Here is a 23,774-nt window from a genome sequence, read left to right on the forward strand (position 1 = left end):
AAGGGTCCGAGTTGCTCGTCTCCCCTTCCTGCAGAACGAAAGTGGGGATCCTGGACTTCGATCCCTGACGTTGGGGAACAGGATGGCTTTCGTGATGATCCGAGAAGCCAAGGAGGGAGATTGTGGAAATATCCTGAGGCTGATTCGGGTGAGGGCTGCCGGCTGGAAACCAGGGTCCCAAGAGGGGGGTCAGAGTGGCTGGGGTGGGGGGCGTGGAGGAGGAGGAAGTGGGAGCAGAGGGAGGAGCGCGCCCTGAGGTCTTGCTGAGGGAGCAGCGAGGCCCTCCTGCCTTCATCTAGCCTCTGCCCCCACGCTGTAGGAACTCGCTGAGTACGAGAAACTCTCAGACCAGGTGAAGATCAGTGAAGAAGGTAGGGACCTAACTCCTGAGTCCTGACAGAGGCTGGGGAGGAAATGAAGGATGGGCTCCCCAGGCAATAACTGCAGGCTGGGCACACACCCAATCCTTCTTTCTCTGTCTCTTTATCCCAAACCATATCTCTGCAGCCCTGAGAGCAGATGGCTTTGGAGAGACTCCTTTCTATCACTGTTTGGTGGCAGAGATTCTTTCTGCACCGGGGGAACCACAGGGTAAGAATACCCCGACTTTAGAGGTGCCCTCTCCAATCAGCCTCAAAGGTCTCTCCCCCAGGTGCCCAGAGGCCTTATCCTTCTTTTTTTCTCTTGCAGGGCCCTGTGTGGTGGGCTATGGGCTATATTACTTCAGCTACAGCACATGGAAGGGACGAAATATTTATCTAGAAGACATCTATGTGAAGCCAGAATATCGAGGTACTGGGAAGAGGCCAGGATGGGAGAAAAGCAACCCATGAAGGGACCACCATCCCTTGTCTCTTAATCCTAGCTTATGACCTTTGTTGCTCCTCTTCAACTCAGACAATCCTTCTTTTTTCTCCCCACATCAGGTCAGGGGATTGGTTCCAAAATAATCAAAAAAGTGGCTGAGGTGAGGAGAGGGATGGCACTAGGAGTTGGGCCCTGGCAAAGCCGAGCTGTATGGGAGGCACCTGGGTTGAATGGAGGGTGAGAAAGTCTTTTCCTTTTTGACCCCAGGAAAGTGAGCAGTGTCTTCTCTCACAGGTGGCTTTGGATAAGGGCTGCTCCCAGTTACGCCTGGCAGTCCTGGACTGGAACAAGAGGGCTATGGACTTGTACAAGGCCCTCGGAGCCCAAGATCTGACGGAAGCTGAGGGCTGGCACTGCTTTCGCTTTGAAGGAGAGGCGATGAGGGAGTTGGCAGGAAAGTGATGCCACCCCTGGGGGATCGCTGTTTCAGCTTCTCCATCCCCACCAACTGAACACTCCTTAGAGACTGTCTCCACTGACCACAGCCTCCCTGAAGGAAGGGAAGGAGGGTCAGAGGTGAATATTCCCAGATAGAAAGAGCAGAAGTGAGGAAGAGGCAGGCCTTCCCACCTCCTTATTAAGCGTGAAAAATAAATGAGAATTCCTCCTGTATGTTGATGTGGTGTTGGGTAGAAGAATTGAGGATTCCATAAGCTTCAGCTCCCCTCCCTCAGCATTCTGGTCAGTGGATGTTGCTCCTGGGGGTAAAAGTGGGCCTTAGATGACTTCTGGTCTTCCCTGATGGCTCAGTGGTAAAGAACTCGCCTGCCAATGCAGGAGAGCATGTTCAATCCCTGGGTGGGGAAGATCCCCTGGAGGAGGAAGTGGCCACCCACTCCAGCATTCTTGCCTGGGAAATCTCATGGATAAAGGAGCCTAGCGGTCTACAGTCCATGGATTCACAAAAGAGTCGGACACAACTCAGTGACTAAACAACAAGATGGCTTTTACCCTCAATAGACCGGAGTACTGACTCTGGCCTGTGGTATATAGAAAAAGAAGAGAAGGGATCAGCTTGCACATCAGGTTTGTTGGTCAAGTTTGGGATTTGGACAAAAGCCTGCCACGTCTGGCCTGGCTTATGGGATTTAAGACTGAGCCAGGCCCACCAACTCAATAGATGGAGCAGGCTGCCACCTGGTGGCTGCATTTCAGGGACACTAGGAAGGACCACTCGCCCCAACTTTAAAAAAAATCCACGCAGCTAGGGAGTGCTTTTTCTTTTTCAAAAGTCACAAAGTCTTTATTTTCAGTTTAGTAGAACTAAAATAAATCTTTAGGACCCATGGAGACAAGAAGGGAAACAGACTCATTTCCCACTTTCATACTATTTTATTACAAGTCATGCAGGTTTGCTGTAGAGAAATTTGAAGGGACCTATAAAAATAGAGAAGCAAAAGGCAATGGAGAAAAAGAACGATATACCCATTTGAATGCAGAGTTCCAAAGAATAGCAAGGAGAGATAAGAAAGCCTTCCTCAGTGATCAGTGCAAAGCAATAGAGGAAAACAATAGAATGGGAAAGGCTAGAGATCTCTTCAAGAAAATTAGAAATACCAAGGGAACTTTTCATGCAAAAATGGGTACAATAAAAGACAGAAATGGTATGGACCTAACAGAAACAGAAGATATTAAGAAGAGGTGGCAAGAGTACACAGAAGAACTATACAAAAAAAGTATAGTTTTGTATACTTACTTTTCTGTAAGTAAGTAAGTATAATTATGATGGTGTGATCACTCACCTAGAACCAGATATCCTGGAATGCGAAGTCAAGGGGGCGTTGGGAAGCATCACTATGAACAAAGCTAGTGGAGGAGATGGAATTCCAGTTGAGCTATTTCAAATCTAAAAGATGATGCTGTGAAAGTGCTGCACTCGATATGCCAGCAAATTTGGAAAACTCAGCAGTGGCCATAGGGCTGGAAAAGGTCAGTTTTCATCCCAATCCCAAAGAAAGGCAATGCCAAAGAATATTCAAACTACTGCACAATTGCACTCATCTCACATGCTAGCAAAGGAATGCTCAAAATTCTCCAAGCCACGCTTCAATGGTACATGAACTGTAAACTTCCAGATGTTCAAGCTGGTTTTAGAAAAGGCAGAGGAACCAGAGATCAAATTGTCAACATCCACTGGAACATTGAAAAAGCAAGAGAGTTCCAGAAAAACATCTATTTCTGATTTATTGACTATGCCAAAGCCTTTGACTGTGTGGATCACAATAAACTGTGGAAAATTCTTAAAGAGATGGGAATACCAGACCCCCTGACCTGTCTTGAGAAACCTGTATGCAGGTCAGGAAGCAACAGTTAGAATTGGACATGGAACAACAGACTGGTTTCAAATCTGGAAAGGAGTACGTCAAGGCTGCATATTGTCACCCTGCTTATTTAACTTATATGCAGAATACATCATGAGAAATGCTGGACTGGATGAAGCACAAGCTGGAATCGAGGTTGCTAGGAGAAATAATCAATAACCTCAGATATGCAGATGACACCACCCTTATGGCAGAAAGTGAAGAAGAACTAAAGAGCCTCTTGATGAAAGTGAAAGAGGAGAGTGAAAAAGTTGGCTTAAAACTCAACATTCAGAAAACTAAGGTCATAAAAAAAAAAAGAAAACTAAGGTCATGGCATCTGGTACCATCACTTCATGGCAAATAGATGGGGAAACAGTGGAAACAGTGAAAGACTTTATTTTTGGGGGCTCCAAAATCACTGCAGATGGTGGCTGCAGCCTTGAAATTAAAAGACGCTTGCCCCTTGGAAGAAAAGTTATGACCAACCTAGATAGCATATGAAAAAGCAGAGACATTACTTTGCCAACAAAGGTCCGTCTAGTCAAAGCTATGGTTTTTCCAGTAATCATGTATGGATGTGAGAGTTGGACCATAAAGAATGCTGAGCACCTAAGAATTGATGCTTTTGAACTGTGGTGTTGGAGAAGACTCTTGAGAGTCCCTTGGACTGCAAGGAGATCCAACCAGTCCATCCTGAAGGAAATCAGTCCTGAATATTCATTGGAAGAACTATGTTGAAGCTGAAACTCCAATACTTTGGCCACCTGATAATGAAGAGCTGACTCATTGGAAAAGACCCTGAGGCTGGGAAAGATTGAAGTCAGGAGGAGAAGGGGATGATAGAGGATGAGATGGTTGGATGGCATCACCGACTCAATGGACATGAGTTTGAGTAAACTCTGGGAGTTGGTAATGGACAGCGAGGCCTGGCGTGCTGCAGTCCATGGGGTTGCAAAGAGTCGGACGCGACCGAGTGAACTGAACTGAACTGATAAAAATAGAATCCATAGCCTTACTTATATCACTACTCTTAACCCTTTGGTGTCAATTCTTTAGACTTTTTTCAACGGATATGTATACATATAAACATACATATAATTAGTTAAGTGTGTGAGGTTTTACTGGATCATACTCTTTTGCAAACATTTTTCATTTAACAATAAACCAGAAATATCTTCCCATGCTGTTAAACACATCATCACTTTCAGTGGTGGCTTATTATTCCTTTTGTTGAATAACCATTTGTTAAATGGTCATGACTTAGACACTGAACAAGGACAAGCAGGTGACATAAATGTGTAAATTGTAAGAAATAGGATCTATGGTGTCTAGAGAGTTGAAGTGTTGTGCTGGGCTAAGTCACTTCAGTTGTGTCCGATTCTTTGCGACCCACCAGGCTCCTCTGTCCATGGCATTCTCCAAGCAAGAACACTGGAGTGGCTTACCACTTCTTTCTCCAGGGAATCTTTCCAACCAAGGGATCGAACTCAAGTCTTCTGCATTGGCAGGTAGATTCTTTACCACTGAGCCACCAGGGAAGCTCCATATGTAACACACAGTAGTGTTAATTATATTTATCATGCCATATATTACATGCCTATTGAATTTTTATTTTTTGCTTTTATGTTTTTAATTTCTAAGAGCTTTCTTTTGTTCTCTGCATTTTAAGAATGTTCTGTTTTTGTTTCATGGATAAATGTTCTTTTCTTGTCTGAGAATATTCATAGGTTTTTAAAATAGTGTTTTCTTCCTTGCATAGTCTTTATTTCCTCTATGCTTTTTTTTTTTCTTTCTCTATTTATTTAGCCTTTGTTTTTCGTTTAAAGACCCCTCAAATGTCTGGTAATCCTCAGCTGTCTGCTCATATTTAAGATCTGCACACTGAGGTACTGATCGGCAACTGTGATTGTGTCTGTATAGGAGGTAGAGAGGCATGTGGACTTCGAACTTTTTCTAAAGGGTGATTCATGAGGCCATTGCCTTGAGGAACCCGTAATGTCAGAACCCTTAGGTCTTTTTCCTTGTCTGATCAGATTTCCCAGAAGAGATGCTTCCAAACTCCTGCCTGGAGGGTATAAATCTGGTTGTACACAGAGCTGGGTGAAGAGGGAGTCTGGGACAAGTCTCAACATTCAATCTGTAAACTTTCATTTAATCCCCATTTTTAGTATCTCTCTAGCTATCTATCAATCTATCCATCTTTCTATCTTCCTCCCAAACTCTTTATGTATTTAGAAGTCCTAAGGCAGGACTTCCCTGGTGGTCCAGTGGTAAGACTCCATGCTTCCACCGCAGGTGCAGCGGGTTCAATCCCTGGCTAGGAACTAAGATCCCACATACTACATGGTGTAGCAAAAAAAAAATCCTAAGGCAGGCTGTGGTATTCTGTTGACACGTCTTGCACATCTTGTATAGTCCAGCTAAAATAATATCACCTAAAGGCAAGTCTGCTGAAAATTCAGTCACAGTTCCCACTGCTCTCAGCACAAAGTCCAAACCTCTTGCCAGTCCCTCCAGACTCTGGCCCAAACCTCCATCATCTGAAACATTATTCCAGCCTTGTGTCCTCTTCAAGTCAGTTCTGTCCATATTAGACTCCTTCTAGTCCCTCAGATGCACTGTACTCTCCCCTCTGGGCCTTCTGCACATGCCATTCCCCCTTCTGAAATGCTGTCCCCTGTTTTCCAACTCTCATCCTTGGCCATTCTGAACAATGACAGGAGCAGATGAAAAAGAGTACAAGTCAAATTTGAGAGGACTGGTGCTGCCAGATACTTGGAAGTTATGATGGTGCCATTTCCAAAACAAAATTCTGCCACTCCTGTGGCTTCAGGATCCAAAACCAAGTTTTTAGTCTGACAACCAGCCGTCCTGATAATCTGTCCCACTTAATGTCTCTGATTCTCCCTCTCTATTCCTTATCAGAATCACTGTGCTGCGTGCTAAGTCACTCAGCCATGTCCAACTCTACGATCTAGGAACCATAGCCAACCAGGCTCCTCTGTCCATGGGGATTCTCCTGGCAAGAATACTGGGGTGGGTTGCCATTTCCTCCTCCAGGGGATCTTCCCAACCCAGGGATCGAACCTGTGTCTCTAAGGTCTCCTGCATTAGCAGGCAGGCTCTTTACCACTAGCGCCACCTGGGAAGCCCCATCAGAATCACTGCTGACAGTCTAATCACTTTAGCATCTCTGCCACCTTAGTTACTGATGTTCTGTCTCAGGCACTCTTGAACGCACCTCTTCTTTTGCCAGCCCTTCATTTACTTTTTTATTTTGTAATTTTTTGCTGCACTGCGTGGCACATAGCATCTTAGTTCCTGGACCAGGCATTTAACTGGTGCCCCCTTAGGACTTCTCTGGTCGTCCAGTGGTTAAGATACAGCACTTACAATGCAGAAATGCAGGGGGCACAAGTTTGATCCTTGGTCTGGGAACTAAGATCCCACATGCTGTGTGGTGCAGCCCAAAAAATAAGTAACTGGTGCCCCCTGCAGTGGAAGTGCAGAGTCCTAACCACTGGACCACCAGGGAATTCCCTGCCAGTTCTTTAAATACTGTTGTAGTTGAGAGTTCTATCATGGACCCAATTCATTTCTAAGTCACTTTTCTCTAGACATCTAATTTTCTCTTGTAGCTTATTAGACTATGTCTAATGTGCCGATGGAATTCCCTCGTAGCTCAGTCAGTAAAGAATCTGCCTGCAATGCAGGAGACCCAGGTTCAATTCCTGGGTGGGAAAGATCCCCTGAAGAAGGAAATGGCAACCCACTCCCGTATTCTTGCCTGGAGAATCCCATGGACAGAGGAGCCTGGTGGGCTACAGTTCATGGGATCCCAAGAATCGGACACAATGACTAAACCACCAATATGATGATAATTCTCACATTTACCACTCTAACCCAGGCCTGTCTTGGGCTACGTCCATTGACCTACAGGACATTGGTTCCTTTGGTTATTACTTGCTATGCCAGGAACTGTGCTAAGTACTGGGTATACACCAGTACTTGCTATGCCAGGAACTGTGCTAAGTATTGGGGTCAAACAGACACGTGGAACCAGTCTCTGGTCTCACAGGGTTTACTTATAGTGTGATGGCAGAAGACAAACACTGGAGAAATGATGAAAATTACAACTATGATGAGTACCATAAAAGAGTATACAATGTTTTAGCAGCATGAGATAGAAGACCTAACCTAGTGTGAGCATAATGGAAGGCTAAAGAAATTATTTTTAATTTTCATACTGAGTGAAGTAAGTCAGACAGAGGAGAAATATTGTATGATGTCCCTTATATGTGGAATGTAAAAAGAAATGATACAAATGAAGTTACAAAAGAGAGACTCAGACTTAGAGAACGAACTTACGGTGTGCAGGGGGGAAGGATGTGGGGAAGGGATAGTTAGGGAGTTGGGGATGGACATGTATGACATGTGCTTTATGCTCAGTTGTATCTGACTCTCTGCAACCCCACAGACTGTAGCCCGCCAGGCTCCTCTGTCCCTGGGATTCTCCAGGCAAGAATACTGGAGTGGGTTACCATTCCCATCTCCAGGGGATCTTCCCGATCCAGGGATTGAACCGGTGTCTTCTGCGGCTCCTGCATTGCAGGCAGACCCTTTACCGCTGAGCCACTGCACTTACACTACTGCTTAAAATCGTTCAGTGACTCTCTAGTATTGATAAAGTGAAGGTCATTCTCCTTAACCCGATTTATAAGTGCTTCACAGTTTAGCTTCCCTACTTCAAGCCAAATGCTATTTGAACTAGTTGTGGTTCCCCAAAGGACATGTTTTGTTTTGTTTCTGCTCCTCTGCACTGTTTATTCCTTGTTCTCTCAAAAATACTTTTACTTTTACTGCATTTTTCCTCTAGCAAACGCCTACTTATCCCTCAAATCTCAATTTGCATCACCTCCACTGCAGTGGTCTTTCCCTATCATGCTGAAGGGCAACTGACCATTGTTTGTGTCTTTGGGATCCCCTCTATCCTAGTCCTCATCTTTAACACATCTTCAGATGAACTCTAATCACTTTATTTACTTAAATGTGATTGCGCCGCTTCCAATATATTAAAAAATCCTTGTTTGGTGTAATTGGCACACAGTGAGGGCTAAATAAATATTTGCTAAATGATTAGATGCACACACATGATCCTAATTTCTTGGCTATTTTATTCACTTCTACTTAAATTTCTTAGTTTATGAATCCTAAGTTTCCCCTCTACTATCCTTTCTCAGTAACAATTTTTCCCATTTTGAAATCTCTCAGCATTTAGATATCAATCTTGTGCCAAATTGCATTTGCCTTTCTGTATTGTCTTGAAATCTTTCTTTAACCTTTCATCATATGCAGGATCAGAATCTTCTCAAGGCAAGAAGGTGACTCTTAATTTAAATCGTAACGCGCAGAAACAGAAACACTCAAAAGAGTCCATACCGGCATGTGGACGAGAAGGCCCAGCGCACGCGCACTAGGCCCATTTTTGCTTTTCAACTCTTTTTTTTTTTTTTCCCCCGGAGCGTGCGCACCAAAAAAGACAAAGGTGGAGAAAGTGACCAAGCAATCATTCAGGCGCATGCCCGTCCCTAACTTCTCCAAGCCTGGTGGAGCGCACAGCGGTGAAGTGGGTGTGGTCTGACCAAGGAGCATGAGAAGCCCAATCCGATTGAGTGAGCTCGGCCCCTCCCTCCCCATGATTGGTTCACTCTCTGTGTTGTGGGGCGGGGAAAGGAAGAGACAGGGCTGTGGAATGGTGGGGTGGCAAAGAAAGAGAATCAGTTTGGTTCTGCGCAAGCGTAAATCAGCGACCAGGAGAGGGCGTGAGAGAGGGAAGAGGAGTGTGGAAGCCCTGATGCGCTGGCCAGCGAGAGCTGGGTCGCCAGCCTTGACGCGTGCGCCGTGGCCCTCGGGACCCGCGCGCGGCGGGCGGGTGCCCGGTGCGCCTGCGCAGTAGGTGGCGGCGGCGGCGGCGGCAGAGGGAGGAGGAGGCCGTGGAGCGGCAGCGGCAGCAGTGGGTCCCGGGACTGAGGCTGCAGCGGGGGCGGCGGCGGGCGGAAGCTGAGGTGACGAAGGCAGCGGCGGCGGCGGCCGTTTTCCTCACGGTGGCGGAGACCAAGGCGGCGGCGGCGGACGGGGAGCGGCCCGGCCCCGGCCCCCTGCTCGTTGGCTGTGGCAGGGCCGCCGTGGGGCCGGCCCGGCTCCCGCCCCCCGCGGCTCCCCCTCCGGCTCCTCCTCCGGGGAGACGCCGGGGACCTGGCCCGGCCCGTACTCAGAGCGCTGCTGCAGCCGCCGCCGGGGGAGTCGGAGGCGGTGGCGGCGCCATGGGCGGCCTGGCCTCGGGGGGGGATGTGGAGCCGGGACTGCCCGTCGAGGTGCGCGGCTCCAACGGGGCCTTCTACAAGGTGAGGCGGCGCGCCGGCCAGGGACGCGGTCTTCAGCCCCCTCCCTCCAGCCAGAGCGGGGAAGAGTGGGGCGGGATCGAGGTTCTGGAGCTAGCCCTGACCCTTAGAACCTTGGACCCACGATCCCACCCGCGGCCCTCCTTGGGGGAGACCTCTGGAAGTTAACCCCTTTTTATTTTTGGACCCTCTGTTACACCTGCTTTTACCCGCATCTCTGGAAATGAACATCAGAGCATTATTGTGCTTGGATCAGCGCCCCCGCAGCCCCCAGGGAGAGACCCCATTTACCCCAGCGTCTCATTGACTTTTCCCATCTCCTAACAGAAGGCATACCTTGGATCTTAATCACCTCTTACCCACAGTCCAAGCACATGGAGAATTCTCTTTATTCTCCCCTATTACCCCCTTGGGAAGGCCGTCCCATATTAGATCCTTTCATCTTCCTCGGAGAGGCCTCTGCCTACTGGCTCTGGAAGACTCACTCCACTTTCATCTTATATTTCTGTTCCCACCCCAAGGAGAAACGGTCAGAAGCTGTTTATGACATTTAGTATCTTTGACCTCAGGAACTCTGGGCTGTATCAGTCTAGTTGCCTCCTAGCCATAAGGTGGCATCTTTTCACAAGTCTCTCTCACCCCACCCCTTTATTTCCAAGACTAGTTGGTCTGCTCTTTTACCGGAGGATGGTTTTGTATTTGTCATCTCACTTTGACCTCATACATTTAAATCATTCGTATAGTTTCTTCATTTAGAGGAGTGTAAGCTTCATACTCCTAATCTCTTATCTGTCTAAAACGAGATGATCTCATGAGGATTCCTTCTGTTTATCTTTTTCTTAAGGATTTCCACTTCTAGAAGACACTTGGTCAACTTGCCCAATTCGGAAACCCAGTAGTCTATTTATTCGTTTTTTTTCTTTTCTTTTCTTTTTTTTTAAAGAAGAGGGCTGTCTTTACATTTTAGTATTTATTTATTTGGCTGTGCAGCATTCAGGATCTTAGTTCCTCAACCAGGGATCAAACCCATGCCCCCTGCACTGGGAATGCAGTCTTACCCTCTGGACTGCCAGGGAAGGCCCCTGAATCTATTTTTTAGGACACTTTTCCCCCCTTCATTTATATTAAGCTAGAGGGAGACCCCTCTTGCCTCTCAGGCATTTTTATTTATGCCACTGTTGTTATGTTGTTATTTTGAACCTCTTTGTGCTTTATGCCTGGGATTGTCTCAGAGACTTTCCTGTTTCCTGTCTTGTTCTCTCATTTTGCCCTGAGGAGCAGGAAGTTACCTTCTCATCCGTTATTTGTGAGGACAAGAGCCCCCTTTCCTCCACTTCCCCTCCAGCCTTTCCTCCCATAGTAGACCTCTCCACCTTCATACCCTTGGAAATGACTTTTTCCAACTCCTTCCCTGTGAAGTCTTACCTTGCTATAACTGGAAAGGGCCTTGTATTAACTCTTGGAGTAGGTTTCTGCCCCAGCTTCAATTGATAAGTTCAGTGTAGTCATTTTTGACCCACTCTAAATGCCTATTCATTCCTGCCTGACTTCCCCTCACCAGATTTCTTTATATTCTTCAGTGTCTGTGGGTACCCACATCTGTCTTAATTTCTCAATTTAAGTCTGTGGCTTTTTATCCTAGTATTTCTGCATAATTGCCCAAACTACCTATTCCATGACCCAGCTAACATGGAAGAAGGAAGTGCCCAACTTATCCCTTCTTTCATTCTTTTTCTACATACTTTCGTAACTCATAGGAGTTTTTTCTCTAGCGTGCCTCCATAGCATTTGTTTTCTTTGGCAAAGTCTCTTAATTCCTTTCTGATTCTGATAGAGTACATTTGTCTCTTATATCCTTTCCCCTCAAGCTTGCATTACCTTTTTGAAATACCCTTTCTCATAAGATTTTAACCTCATTTCCAACAGTATCCTGTCCTTCATCAGGGTCCTTCCCAGCTCCAAGAAAGTGCTTCTTAAATTGAGTCTGAGATCAAGATATAATGTTTGCTTTTGTTCCAGGAAGCATGGGAAAGATCGGTATCCAGTTCAGATTAACTGTGTGAGACTGCTGGGAAGGGGCATGTTTCCCTTTCCTCATATAAGTGTCCAGTAGAAAGTCTGTCTCTGAATCTTTCTCTTTTCTCCTGTGGGCTATATGGCAGTGATAGACTTGATTCAGTGAATTAAATATAGGATGCTTTGAATCAGAGAATAGAATTTGGAGTTCAACTAAAAGCCAGGTAATATGGAGTTTGTATTTTGGTCACTTTAGCATTTTCTGCTCCTTGTCTCATTTGAACAACAAACACATCCTTAAATTCAGTAATCTTTCTTCAACTTTCAGTACCGTATACTTACTGAATCTGACCTTGCTGCTGATTTAATATTCATGACTCAGCAGACTTCAGTGTGGTTCAAGGAGTGTTTACATTGCTTCTAGAACTATAAATCTGGGGAGGTCCCTTTCATCCCTCTCCTGTTGTTTTTCTTCTTACAGGCTAGAACTGAAAATATCAGAAGTTACCTTGTAGCTATCCCATCAACTCTTCCTTTTCTGTCAGAATTTAATGTACATTATTCTTTAAGGTGTACTCTCCCAAGTGAAATATCTTCATCTTCCAGGGCACGGTCATCCAACTTTCCAGACCTTGCCTGGATATCCCAATACCTACTCCTTTGTTAAGGATATAGCATCCACCTATAAGCCAAAGCCCGTTTGCCATGACTGTTGAATTGAATTGAGTCATCCTTTGGATCTAGGTAGCCTTCTAGAGATTCACTCAACTGCTGTTGCCCTCCCTTGCTTATCTTCTCAGTGAGCATGGACTGAGCAGAATGAGGAACTCACTTTCTACCACTGGTATCTATGAAGGAAAAAACTGGGATAATGTGAGTGAAATTAAGGAGCAGAGAGTGAATTGGAATATGAAATTGAGGAGATAACTTGTTTTGGAGAATCTTTGACCAAAAAAGACCTTAGAAGTATAAGAATGAGTGATGTTTTGTTGAACTGCTGAGTAATGTGAGGGAAAAGTGCATTTTTTGTGAATGATTATATCTAGGAGTGGAGAATCTCTTCACAAAAAAAGGCAGGCAAGTGATTCTCTTCTGTCTTTTCCACAGTGTTTTATCTCATCCCAGAAATGTTTTGAAAATAGCTAACACTCTCTCTTTATTAACTGTTTCTAAAGCTTAGAGATAGACATTTTGGATAAAGTCAGCTGCAGAGGCTAGATGAAATTTTTAGAGAAATCCAGACAGACCCTTATAAAGGAAGAAAAGAGAGGGAAGAGATACAATAGTCATTGGGGGAGGAGGGGAGGAGGACAGAAGGAGCTAAGGAAAAAAGAAGGGCGGGGGGAGGGGAGGAGTTAAAGGGAAGAACCCAAAAGAGAAGAGGAACTTGGGCACATAGTGAAAAGTAAAAGTGCCTCAGTTGTGAGTGGAGAAGAGGAGGAGTGAGCATTGATGGAGCTGAATGAAGAGTGGGAAAAACATTTCCGAGGAAGGGAATGGCAGAGAAAGCTAAAGCATGGGTATGTAAAGCTAGGCAGGACCAGGAGTACTGGGCAGTAGTAAGACTCCACAATGAGATCCTTTCTCAAAAGAAGAGGAAGACGGCTCATATCAAGAGGGAAATTTTAAGTTTAGATTTAAGGAATTAAGTGTTTATGATTGATCAGTTCTCCCTGAGGTGGGAGTGACACACATGTGCATTTTTGGTGTTTTCTCTCCTAAGCTCATATTTTGTTCCTATCTGCAAAGCTTAGGAATAGTTCTTATATATATATGCTTTTTGAGACCCCTAATTTTTTTTTTTTTTTTGATGTAATATATTTATTTGTGTATTTATTGTCTCTTCTCCACTAACATGTAAGCACCCCAAATGCAGAGATGTCATCTACATTGTTCACTGCTGTGTCCTTGGGCCGAGAAGAGTGGCAAGCAAATGTCACTCCAAAATATTTATGAGCATCTGCTATGTGGCAAGCACTGTTCCAGATGCTGAGCATATAGTAGTGAACTAAACATAATCTTTGCCCAAAGGAGCTTATAATCTAGTGACACATAGTGAGTGTTTGATTGGTATTTGTTGAATGAATCCTCAGGATTATAATCAAAATCCACTAAAATAAACATTTAGCTCTATGTTGTTCTTGTTTAGTCGCTAAGTCGTGTTTGACTTTTTTGAGCTCCCATGGACAGTAGCCGGCAAGGCTCTGCCCATGAGATTTTCCAGGCAAGAATACTGGAGTGGGTTGCCATTGCCTTCTCCAGAGACCCCTAATTTTTTTTAAAGCTTTAATGAGGCATAATTGACATACAACGAAGCATACAAATTTAAAGCATACAATTTAAGTTTTGACATATATATAAAATGAACCATCACCACAATTTCCATCATTCCCAAAAGTCTTCCACCAATGTGCTTTCTGTGATTATACATTAGTTTGAATTTTCTGATTTTTGACAGACATGAAAAGGCAGTTACTGGAAAAAAGTAATCTTTCAACAAATGGTGCTTAAAGAACTGCACATCCATAGGTTAAAAATGAACTTTAATTGTATCTGGCACCATATTGAAAAATTTAACTCAAAATGGATCATAGACCTAAATGTAAAATAAAAACTATAAAACTTCTAGACAAGGACATAGGAGGAAACTTCTGTGGTCTTGGATTAGGTGAAGATTTGTTAGATATGAAACCAAAAGAGCAAATTGATAAATTGGACTTTATTAAAATTAGCAATCCCTAATTTCGAGTATTTGAAAAATAGAAAAGGTAGGAAAACTGGGAGCATAGGATTGAACTCATAGCTTTGGCTTCCTCGGTGAAGACAGAGGAAATAGGAAGCAGGGAATTCCTTGGCGGTCCAGCGGTTTAGACATAGCGCTTTCACTACCTTGGCAAAAAAAAAGAGAGAGAAAATAGTTTGACCAGCTATTCCTGTTGCTGTTCCTTGTCAAGATCTCAAGTTTGGGGTCTTCTACAAATTTTATTACCCTTTTCAAATTCTTAGCAGTGTCATAGTCTAGCATTAAAAAATCTTACATCTTTATTTATTTGGCCATACCACATGACTTGTAGGTTGTAGTTCCCTACCAGGGATTGAACCCTGGTCCACAGCTGTGAAAGTCCTAACCACTGGACCACCAGGGAATTCCCTCACATCTTTTAAATCCCTAATTTTTCTTTCTGTAGGTTGTTTTTGGATTTTGAACTTCTCTGGTGTTCTGATTATTTTCATATGGCCCAGGCATCAAAGCAGCAAGTTTGCTCAGGTCTCTTGCTGTGTTAGGAGCTAGACCCTTTCTTGGCAGATCCTGATGTCCTCTAGGTGTTCCAGGACAGCCTCACACTGTCTCATGGGATATTCTTAGCTTTGCTGAATGTTGTTGGTATTTTAATTGAACTCTGGCAAGCTGCTCAGTACAGCAGCAGGCAGACAGATAGGGAGGCCCCTGTGGGAGCCATAGGAGACCACTAGTTTCCAGGCTGTTCTGATACAGGTGATGTTTTTTCCTTCTACTTAATTTCTGTCTCATCTTATTTCTTGATTTTGTAACGTCTCTGTCCATGCCAGGATTACTTCTTTTCTTGCTACCTCACCATTTGTATTCTTTCCCCAGTGCAGCTTTCCCTAGCCCGGTTTTTAAATCGCTTATGTTCCCATCTAAAACTAGTTTCAAAAGGAAAAAAGGGCGGGGCGGGGGGGGGGGGCGTTTCCTTGTGGCTTAGTGGTTAGGATTTGGGCTTTCACTGCCATGGCCTTGGGTTCAATCCTTGATCGGGGGAACTGTTTCACCAGCCGTGTGGTGCAGCCAGAAAATGAAAAAGAAACCCTACTTTTGTTGTTTAGTTGCTGAGTCGGGTCTGACTGTTTGCAACCCTCTGGAGTGTATGTAGCCCCCCAGGCTCTGTCCATGGCATTTCCCAAGCAGGAATATTGGAGTGGGTTGCCATTTCCTCCTCCTGGGGTTCTGCCCCACCCAGGGATCGAACCCACATCTCCTGCTTGGCAGGTGGATTCTCTACCACTGAGCCACTGGAGAAGCCCAGCCTGTAGTATAAGATGCTGCAAAGGTGTCTGTTCCTTTAATGGCTGAGGTGGTGGTTAATTGTCTTTTTTTTTTTTTCTTTTCACTTTGTTCTGAAATCCATTCTAGGGCTTTGTGAAGGATGTCCATGAAGACTCTGTCACCATCTTCTTTGAAAACAAGTAAGACCTTGGGAATAGAGAATCCAGCATACTAGGTCCTAGAAGGAGAGTGGAGAAGGGGCGACTGAGTCCCATGAGGCATGTAATAGGTGGGCGAGAGCCAGGGGTTTGGGTGGGCGACTTGTATGGATCCTAGGAGAGGAAATGGTGCTGGTGGGGGCATTTGACTAGTATTTAGGTTCTAGCAAGAGATGGAAGACACTGGTATGGAGCAGAGCCTGGAATTTAGCTTCTAATCACCAGGGAAGGTGGAAAATGTCCAGTGGAGGAAGTTACCTTTTTCTGAAGAAACAGGCAACCACACTAGCCTGAATAGCTATCATATCACTGTTTCCCTTGCAGCTGGCAGAGTGAGAGACAGATTCCTTTTGGGGATGTCCGGCTACCACCTCCAGCTGACTATAACAAGGAGATCACAGAAGGGGATGAAGTGGAGGTAAGGGCTTGAAGTTCACCTTTTCTAAACATCACTTTTCCCAGGATTCTGCATTTCCCTTACCCTGATACAGGTATCATAGGCTCCTTACTGCTTGTTTCACTCTCCTTCCTCCATCTAGCTAGGCAGTCCGTGGAGGAGTGAAGTGCAGCAGTTTTCTGTCCATCACCATTGTGGTCAATCAAGCCTTTAGGGAGCTTCCCAGTTTCAGGGGATCCACGTTTCTTCCATTTATGATAACAGCATCTGAACTCCAGTGTCCTCTGATTTTAACTAGCAGCTCCTTCCTCTAGTTTCCTTCATCTTGGTCTAGGATGCCTCCCAAGAGTCTTAATGCTCATTCTATTCTTGATGTTTTTAGATGGGCCTCAAGATCTGTTTTATTTTCAACTTCTCTTCAGGTTTATTCTCGAGCCAACGAGCAAGAGCCTTGTGGCTGGTGGCTGGCCCGGGTGCGGATGATGAAGGGAGATGTGAGTGACTGATTGTCAAGGTCTTTGGGGAACTGCCGAAACATTTTTGTCAGAGAAAGGTGGGAGGTAGAAGCTCATGTTATCCACACCTTCTTCTTTCTTTCCTTCTGCCAGTTCTATGTCATTGAATATGCTGCCTGCGATGCCACTTACAATGAGATTGTCACCCTGGAACGGCTTCGGCCAGTTAATCCCAATCCCCTTGCAACCAAAGGCAGCTTCTTCAAGGTTACCATGGCTGTGCCTGAGGATCTGAGAGAGGCGTGAGTGTTTGGGATGTTGGGTGTGGGGCCCCCTTTATGGTCCTCATCTCTGCACGTGTTTGTCCCAGGCCCCGCTCCCCGTGTGTTTTCTGTTCCCTGGCCCTCTAGAGTCCTCTCTGCTCCCAGTTCTGTTTCCTCATCTCTGTTCTTTAACTGCAGTCCTTATTTTTCTCAGTCCCTCTCTCTCCCCTGAATGTTCAGCTATACTCTACACTCTGCCCTCTGAGCACTGTTCTTTTTTCTCTGTAGCTGCTCCAATGAAAACGTCCATAAAGAGTTTAAGAAAGCGTTGGGAGCGAACTGCATCTTTCTCAACATCACAAATAGTGAGCTCTTCATCCTGGTGAGTTTATTTTGCCTGAACTTCACCTAAACCCTTCTCCCCTTTTAACTCTTTTGCAAGAAGGGAAGAGCTAAAGTGTGCTTCTATTTATTTGTCAGAGAGGACTTTATTGCTCCTGACTCCTGTGGACCCAGGTTAGCCCTACCATTCCTTAGTCTTTCTCATGTATGACCTTAATTTTTTTTCAACCTGACCGTCATATTGCAGTTTGGGTCAAGGACCCTTCTTGCATATTTGGACTCTCAGAAACAGTATGATTCTCACCTGTGCTTGCCACGTAAAATCAGTTCCCGTAGGCACCCAGATAGTAGGCCCTTGTGAGACCGACAATGATTTTCTCTTCCCCAACTTTGTTTCTTAAACTCCTGCCCTTTTCCAGAGACTCAGGTGTCCTGATTCCCAGTTCCTGACTCTCCTCTAAAACATAGGCGGTTTTAGTGACTTTTCTGTTGGTTTCTTTCCAGTCAACCACGGAAGCCCCTGTGAAGCGAGCATCCCTGCTGGGTGATATGCATTTTCGAAGCCTGCGCACCAAACTGCTGCTCATGTCGCGCAATGAAGAAGCTACCAAGCACCTCGAGGTAAGTTTGGGCTCCACTTTTTACTGCTGAATGGTATTGTTGTCTTCCCTCCCACCTCATCCTCCACTTATACTCTTTATGTTTACAGAACAGAGGTTGAGGTCTTTCTGGGCTGTTAAACCTGGGTATGCTATTTCATCTCAGACTCCTCCGGATGGCAGAGCTCCATCATGTTTTTAGTGTGAAGCTTTTTTTTTTTTTTAAAGCTACGGGACCCTGTGACCAAGTGAAATTTTACTTGAAAGCACAATGCATAAGACAGATGAATGAGAACAAGTCTGTCTAAAAGTGGAAGAGGGTGTGGGTCTTACCTCCACTGGGTGCCCCCAAATTACCTCTGAGAACCAAACCACTTTGTGAGAGCCATTTGTACACTGGAAAAGATCCCTGGTCTTGGGATCAATCCTGTCTTGCTTTGTCAAATAATTGACCTTTGGCAAATAATTTGATTCCAGTGAGTTTTCTCTTCCTTATCTGTGACAGTGAGGTAGTTGAAGGAGAGTGTTTATGCAAGGTCTTTTTGAATCCTGACATCTTATGATGGTCAGATTCCCTTAGGAATTATACTGTCCTAAATGAGGTGCACATGTGTATGTGTTATTTGAACATCCATTTCCTGTTAATCAAGTGAACTGATCTCTATGGGGGCCTGTGCAAATTCTGACGCATGGTAACCTGTACTCTGGGGTGCTCCTCAGGGTGCTGCCAGGGCCCTTCCCCTTTGCCGCCCTTGTCCTCAGGCCTCCCTCTGAGGACTGGTTGAGAAACGAAGTGGTAGCATGGTGTGTCATAGCCTCTTTTTATGCTTTTCTCAACCTCGTGCTTTCTCAACTTTTTGGGTTTTATTTTGGGAGTTTGTATTGATTTGGTTAAGGTAAATATTCCTTACACTTGCATTTACCATGTGAAAAGCCCTTTCTTAAACACCAGTCTTATTTAATCCTCTTGTTAGTCTGGGAATGGGGCAGGTTAGGTGTAAACATTTAGTGGATAACAACAGAGGCACAGAGAGTATGTTTTGTTTGGGATTATACAACCAGGTAGTGTTAGAGCCAAATCCAGAACTTTGATGGCTCCTAGCCCAAACCCTGCCGCCATTACCTCCCCTGCCCACCAAGCCATTGGTACTGAGAAGGTAGGAATGGAATGAAGCATTCCTAAATTCTCCACACAGGTCCTGGTGGTCAGTGGACTTCCAGATAGTTCTGGCTCTCTTTCACAGTCTTTTCTTATTGAAGTTACACAAAGCATCAGATTCCTGGGACAGGTGTCTGAAATTTCACCATGATTCCTATAGGTCAGTGTCTTATTTTCTTTCAGACAAGTAAGCAGCTGGCAGCAGCTTTCCAAGAGGAGTTCACAGTGCGAGAGGACCTGATGGGACTAGCAATTGGGACTCATGGTGCCAACATCCAGCAGGCCCGAAAAGTACCTGGGGTGACTGCCATTGAATTGGGTGAAGAAACCTGCACTTTCCGCATCTATGGGGAGGTCAGCAAAAGATACCTGTCATCTAAGTCCCTTCAGGGATAGAGAGAAGAGTGTGTGAAATATAAAGGAAGCCTGTCGTGTTCACCTCCCTCCCCCTTTTTTTTTAAATGTCCATACTTTTTGTTTTCTTTAACTGGAGTATAGTTGCTTCCTCCCTCCCAGGCTTTGGCAGCAACACATTTTCCCAAAGACAGAGAGTGGCAGGAAGATCACTGTTTGAGATCCAGGTCCTATGTTTTATTAATAACTCCCCATTCTTCTCTTAGACTCCTGAAGCATGCCGACAGGCCCGGAGCTATCTTGAGTTTTCTGAGGACTCTGTGCAAGTGCCCAGGAACCTGGTTGGTGAGTTGAGGTTGTGTATGTATATAAGAGAACACGTTGGGGGCCAGATGTGAGATGCTCTAAAGTGATTCTGGCTTCACACCTCCCGGTGAGCTTCGTTTCACTAGGACAGACCAATCTGTAGTTGGAGTGACAAAAATGGGAGAACTAATTTCTAGGGATTGTGGTATTTTGTCCTGTGAAAACACATCAGAAGCCTAGAAGCAGGAGATTCATTAAATAGAATTTTTTCATAGAAGCTGGAAAACTGTCTGGTTTTGCTCTTTTTTCTTTCCTTAAAAAAAAAAAAAGCCTAACTCCTTTTACCTATTCAGGCAAAGTGATTGGAAAGAACGGGAAAGTGATCCAGGAGATTGTGGATAAATCTGGTGTGGTGAGGGTTCGAGTTGAAGGTGATAATGACAAGAAGAACCCCAGGGAAGAGGTATGGGGCAACTACACCTAGAGATTGGCTTCCAGAGTAGATGTGATTGTTCTCCAAGCCATTCTCTTGAGGGCTGGGATTTCTAGGGGATGGGGTATGGGAACTTTGGTTTTTCCTAGTATATGGAGAGCCCAGAAAGATCCCTTTTGGGTAGGCTTCTCTAGAAGACAAGGTGGACTTAATACTTGATTTGAGTCTGTTTCTAATCCATGTGTCCTTTGCTCTCCAGGGCATGGTTCCTTTCATATTTGTTGGTACCCGAGAAAACATCAGCAATGCTCAGGCTCTGCTGGAATATCACCTCTCCTACCTGCAGGTACCCGAGCCAGGAGCCTGGGAGAGGAAAGACCCACGTGTACAGGGGACTGAGGAGCATGCTGGATGGAGTTAAAAGTGGTGGTTTCCAGTTTGTGTCTCTGAGTAGAATAGGAACTGTTAGGTGGAAAATTGGGGCTGTGGAGTTGGAACCCATCATTTTCCCTGTTTTAAGCCTTGTGTTCCTGAGAGTTCAGGTCCCTAGGGACAGTGGGGAAGAGAAGCGTGAAGAGAGACTGTTGATCTTACACTTCTCCTTCCTTGTTTTTTCTCCATCTTCTACCCAACCAGGAGGTGGAGCAGCTCCGCTTGGAGAGGCTGCAGATTGATGAGCAGCTTCGGCAGATTGGGCTGGGCTTTCGGCCTCCTGGAAGTGGGCGGGGCAGCGGCAGCAGTGACAAGGCTGGATATACCACCGATGAGAGCTCCTCCTCCTCCCTCCATACCACTCGAACCTATGGGGGCAGCTATGGGGGCCGGGGCCGGGGCCGGAGGACAGGCGGTCCTGCCTACGGTGAGACAGCCCTGGGAGTGGGGGCAAGCGGTGGTGGGGTGTGGGAGGCAGAGGTCTGGGTGGAAGCTTGAGGAAAGGGTGATTGAGAAGATGAAGTGATTGGCTGAGGGACTGAGGAGTGAGAGGGAGAATTTTCCAGCTTGGGGGTGGGGATGGATCCTGGGATAGGGTGAGTGACCCTGTTTGAATTCCACTATGTTCTTCAGGCCCCAACTCAGACCTATCCACAGCTTCTGAGACGGAGTCAGAGAAGAGGGAGGAGCCCACCCGAGCTGGGCCTGGCGACCGGGATCCCCCAACTCGGGGGGAAGAAAGCCGGAGGCGTCCGATAGGAGGCCGGGGTAGAGGACCCCCACCTGCCCCCCGGCCCACCTCAAGATACAACTCTTCATCGATTAGCTCAGGTACCAGAAGCAGACAGCTAGGCTCATGAATGTGGGCCAAAAAGAAAGATGGTGGACACCTGACTCCCAACTCCTTCTTCCTCCAACCAGTGCTGAAGGACCCAGACAGTAATCCATACAGCCTACTGGACACATCTGAACCAGAGCCCCCAGTTGATTCAGAGCCTGGGGAACCCCCCCCAGCAAGTGCCAGACGCCGCCGCTCCCGCCGCCGCCGCACCGATGAAGATAGGACTGTCATGGATGGAGGCCTAGAATCTGACGGGCCCAGCATGACAGAGAATGGCCTGGGTAAGGGGTGTATGAGGGTTTGAAAAATTACAACTGGGCAAGAATTGAGGGGGTGGGAGATTGATGCACAGTTCTCATTTTCCCCTGCCCCACAGAAGATGAGTCAAGACCCCAGCGTCGTAATCGGAGCCGCCGTCGCCGTAACCGTGGTAACCGGACTGATGGTTCTATCAGTGGAGACCGTCAGCCAGGTGAGCTAACACTGGATTCCAGCAGACTGCCTCAGAGAACAGGATGCCTCTTATCCTGTGGAAACTAGGGATTGGGGTTCAGTGGGTGTCTAGGGGCTGGATACCTGGGTTCCTTCTGAAACTTGATCCTCTGTCTTCCCCAGTGACTGTGGCTGACTATATCTCCCGAGCAAAGTCTCAGAGCCGCCAGCGGCCACCCCTGGAACGCACTAAACCTTCAGAGGATTCTCTTTCAGGGCAGAAGGTAGGCAAGGAAGACATAGTTTACCCCATTCCCTTTTGTGTTGTTCTGGAATAGGGGGCACATGAAAACTCGCTAAGAAATCTCTTGTGAAATTGCAGGGAAGGCATGCAGCTGGAATTCAGGCTGCATGTAGAATAGTGAAAATTTTGTATAGAAGAGAAAGGGCCATTTGGTTCATATTTTCTGGATCCCAGTAAAAGTGACTACTGGCAACCAACCCCTGGGTCCCACCAGATGCCTGGAGCTCTTAGGTGGTAGGGAATGGCATTACCTAAATTTCTACTGACCTCCTTTCCTTCCTCTCCATTTTCTTTTCCCACTCTCCCTTCAGGGTGACTCTGTCAGCAAGCTTCCTAAGGGCCCCTCAGAGAATGGGGAGCTCTCCGCCCCCCTGGAGTTGGGTAGTTTGGTGAATGGGGTTTCATAAACCCTCCAGCCCGCATCCCTCCCTTCTCCATCTCGCTTGCTGCCCAACACCAATGGCCCTCACAGGCCCGACTGACCTGCGCTGGAGCTGCTCTTATCTAGGGGGGAGGGGGGTGGCACAGCAGCTTGGGTCCCCCCCAGCCTCCAGGAGCTAGTGGAGGGGTGTGTAACAGGGTCCTACCCCCTCCCTATTGTCCACCCTACCCCCAGGGTGAGGGGAGCCTCTCTCCTTCCCCATCAGACTGGATGTGCCTTTATCCTCTAATGCCCCAATCTCTCTCTGAACACCCCCATTCTCCGCCTGTTGGTGCGGGGTGCTTCTTGACCCACCCAGATTTGACAGTTCAGGGGGGCTCCCCTGCTATCCCTCCTCCCATCCTGTACCCCCCATTTCTGGGGCCTCATCACTGTGGAAGACGGGGATAGTAAGGGTATAAGTGGGTGGGAGGCATGGGGAAGGTTTTGGAGTAGAACCAGGGGTGTGTATGAAGGGGGGTGACAAGGTCCCCCAGGGGAGGGGGGGGACCAACCTTGTCTGGTGGATGAGAAGGCGTATTTATTTTTCACTGTACAGTATTTAAAAAGAGAATAAAAAAATCCAAATGGCTCTCTGGTTCCTGTACCTTCCTTGTGCCCAGTTTGGTCCATCTGTTTCTATAGGAGTGACCTGCCCTGGCCCTTGTTTCCTGTATCACCACACCTGGCTTCTCTAGCATTCCAGAGATGGTCTACGTCTGGGAATTTTTGACATTCCTGAATTCCCCAGGCCCAGGTACCCTCCTGGTCTAGAGAAAAGCAGCTGGTGCCTTGCTGCTTCTCCCCTCCCCCAGGTTTGCTGGTAGAGGGAGCTAGGCCACTCCTATACCCTGAGTCACAGCGAGCTAGGTAGGGCTGCTCAGAGCTGGAGCTGTTCCTGCTAAGAGCTGAGAGCCAAGGCAGGCTGCTTAATCCGATTACCTGAGGCCTGGGGCTTGGGCTGGGCCTTGGGGAGCGTGGGGAGCAGGGTTCCCTCAAGACAGCCCCTGGAACGTAGGTGTTGAGCCCTCATTCTTGCTGGTACTCTGCTCTGGATCCAGGCTTCCTCTTCAGCATCCATATCACTAATATCTCAGCCTTGGTTCTTCCTGGGCTTCCTCGCGCCCTGCCTCCCAACTCTGAGGTTTAGAGATAAAACCAGTGGAGAAACCTAGGTTTGGGGGCTATAGTGGTGAGGTTTTAAATTTTCTCACCTGGCAAGGGG

The 23,774-nt window shown here is 46.4% G+C and overlaps 2 protein-coding genes across 4 annotated transcripts; both read left to right on the forward strand.

Moving 5' to 3' along the window:
• Nucleotides 1–12: 12 nt before the first annotated feature.
• SAT2 (spermidine/spermine N1-acetyltransferase family member 2) lies at nt 13–1,479 on the forward strand. Its single transcript, XM_043475230.1, has 6 exons — nt 13–148; nt 320–371; nt 508–591; nt 691–792; nt 927–967; nt 1,102–1,479. Exons 1-6 carry the CDS (start codon nt 83–85, stop codon nt 1,267–1,269), a joined length of 513 nt encoding a protein of 170 aa, XP_043331165.1. The 5' UTR covers nt 13–82; the 3' UTR covers nt 1,270–1,479.
• Nucleotides 1,480–9,023: 7,544 nt separating this feature from the next.
• On the forward strand, nt 9,024–23,329 carry FXR2 (FMR1 autosomal homolog 2). 3 transcript variants are annotated; one of them, XM_043475255.1, is made up of 17 exons: nt 9,024–9,574; nt 15,741–15,793; nt 16,136–16,229; nt 16,631–16,702; nt 16,817–16,965; nt 17,215–17,308; nt 17,773–17,889; nt 19,210–19,380; nt 19,647–19,725; nt 20,040–20,149; nt 20,379–20,465; nt 20,756–20,978; nt 21,185–21,382; nt 21,473–21,673; nt 21,772–21,864; nt 22,008–22,108; nt 22,440–23,141. In XM_043475255.1, the coding sequence occupies exons 1-17, from the start codon at nt 9,494–9,496 to the stop codon at nt 22,533–22,535; spliced, it is 2,019 nt and encodes a 672-aa protein (XP_043331190.1). In that variant the 5' UTR covers nt 9,024–9,493; the 3' UTR covers nt 22,536–23,141. The 3 variants fall into 3 exon arrangements, with proteins under 3 accessions (XP_043331190.1, XP_043331200.1, XP_043331179.1); XM_043475265.1 differs by lacking the exon at nt 22,440–23,141 and adding an exon at nt 23,195–23,329 and having other exon boundaries at nt 9,025–9,574; nt 21,769–21,864; XM_043475244.1 differs by having other exon boundaries at nt 9,027–9,574; nt 21,769–21,864.
• Nucleotides 23,330–23,774: the final 445 nt, after the last annotated feature.

The sequence above is a fragment of the Cervus canadensis genome, chromosome 1 (assembly GCF_019320065.1).
Source record: "Cervus canadensis isolate Bull #8, Minnesota chromosome 1, ASM1932006v1, whole genome shotgun sequence".
Taxonomy (NCBI): Eukaryota; Metazoa; Chordata; class Mammalia; order Artiodactyla; family Cervidae; genus Cervus; species Cervus canadensis.

Excerpts from the sequence above, each read along its gene's own strand:
- FXR2 (XM_043475244.1), top strand. The coding sequence starts at position 9,494 with ATGGGCGGCCTGGCCTCGGGGGGGGATGTGGAGCCGGGACTGCCCGTC. Across the intron at positions 16,966-17,214 it reads CCTGAGGATCTGAGAGAGGC|CTGCTCCAATGAAAACGTCC; the intron begins GTGAGTGTTTGG and ends TTTTCTCTGTAG. Across the intron at positions 22,109-22,439 it reads ATTCTCTTTCAGGGCAGAAG|GGTGACTCTGTCAGCAAGCT; the intron begins GTAGGCAAGGAA and ends CTCTCCCTTCAG.
- SAT2 (XM_043475230.1), top strand. The coding sequence starts at position 83 with ATGGCTTTCGTGATGATCCGAGAAGCCAAGGAGGGAGATTGTGGAAAT. Across the intron at positions 592-690 it reads TGCACCGGGGGAACCACAGG|GGCCCTGTGTGGTGGGCTAT; the intron begins GTAAGAATACCC and ends TTTCTCTTGCAG. Across the intron at positions 968-1,101 it reads TAATCAAAAAAGTGGCTGAG|GTGGCTTTGGATAAGGGCTG; the intron begins GTGAGGAGAGGG and ends CTTCTCTCACAG.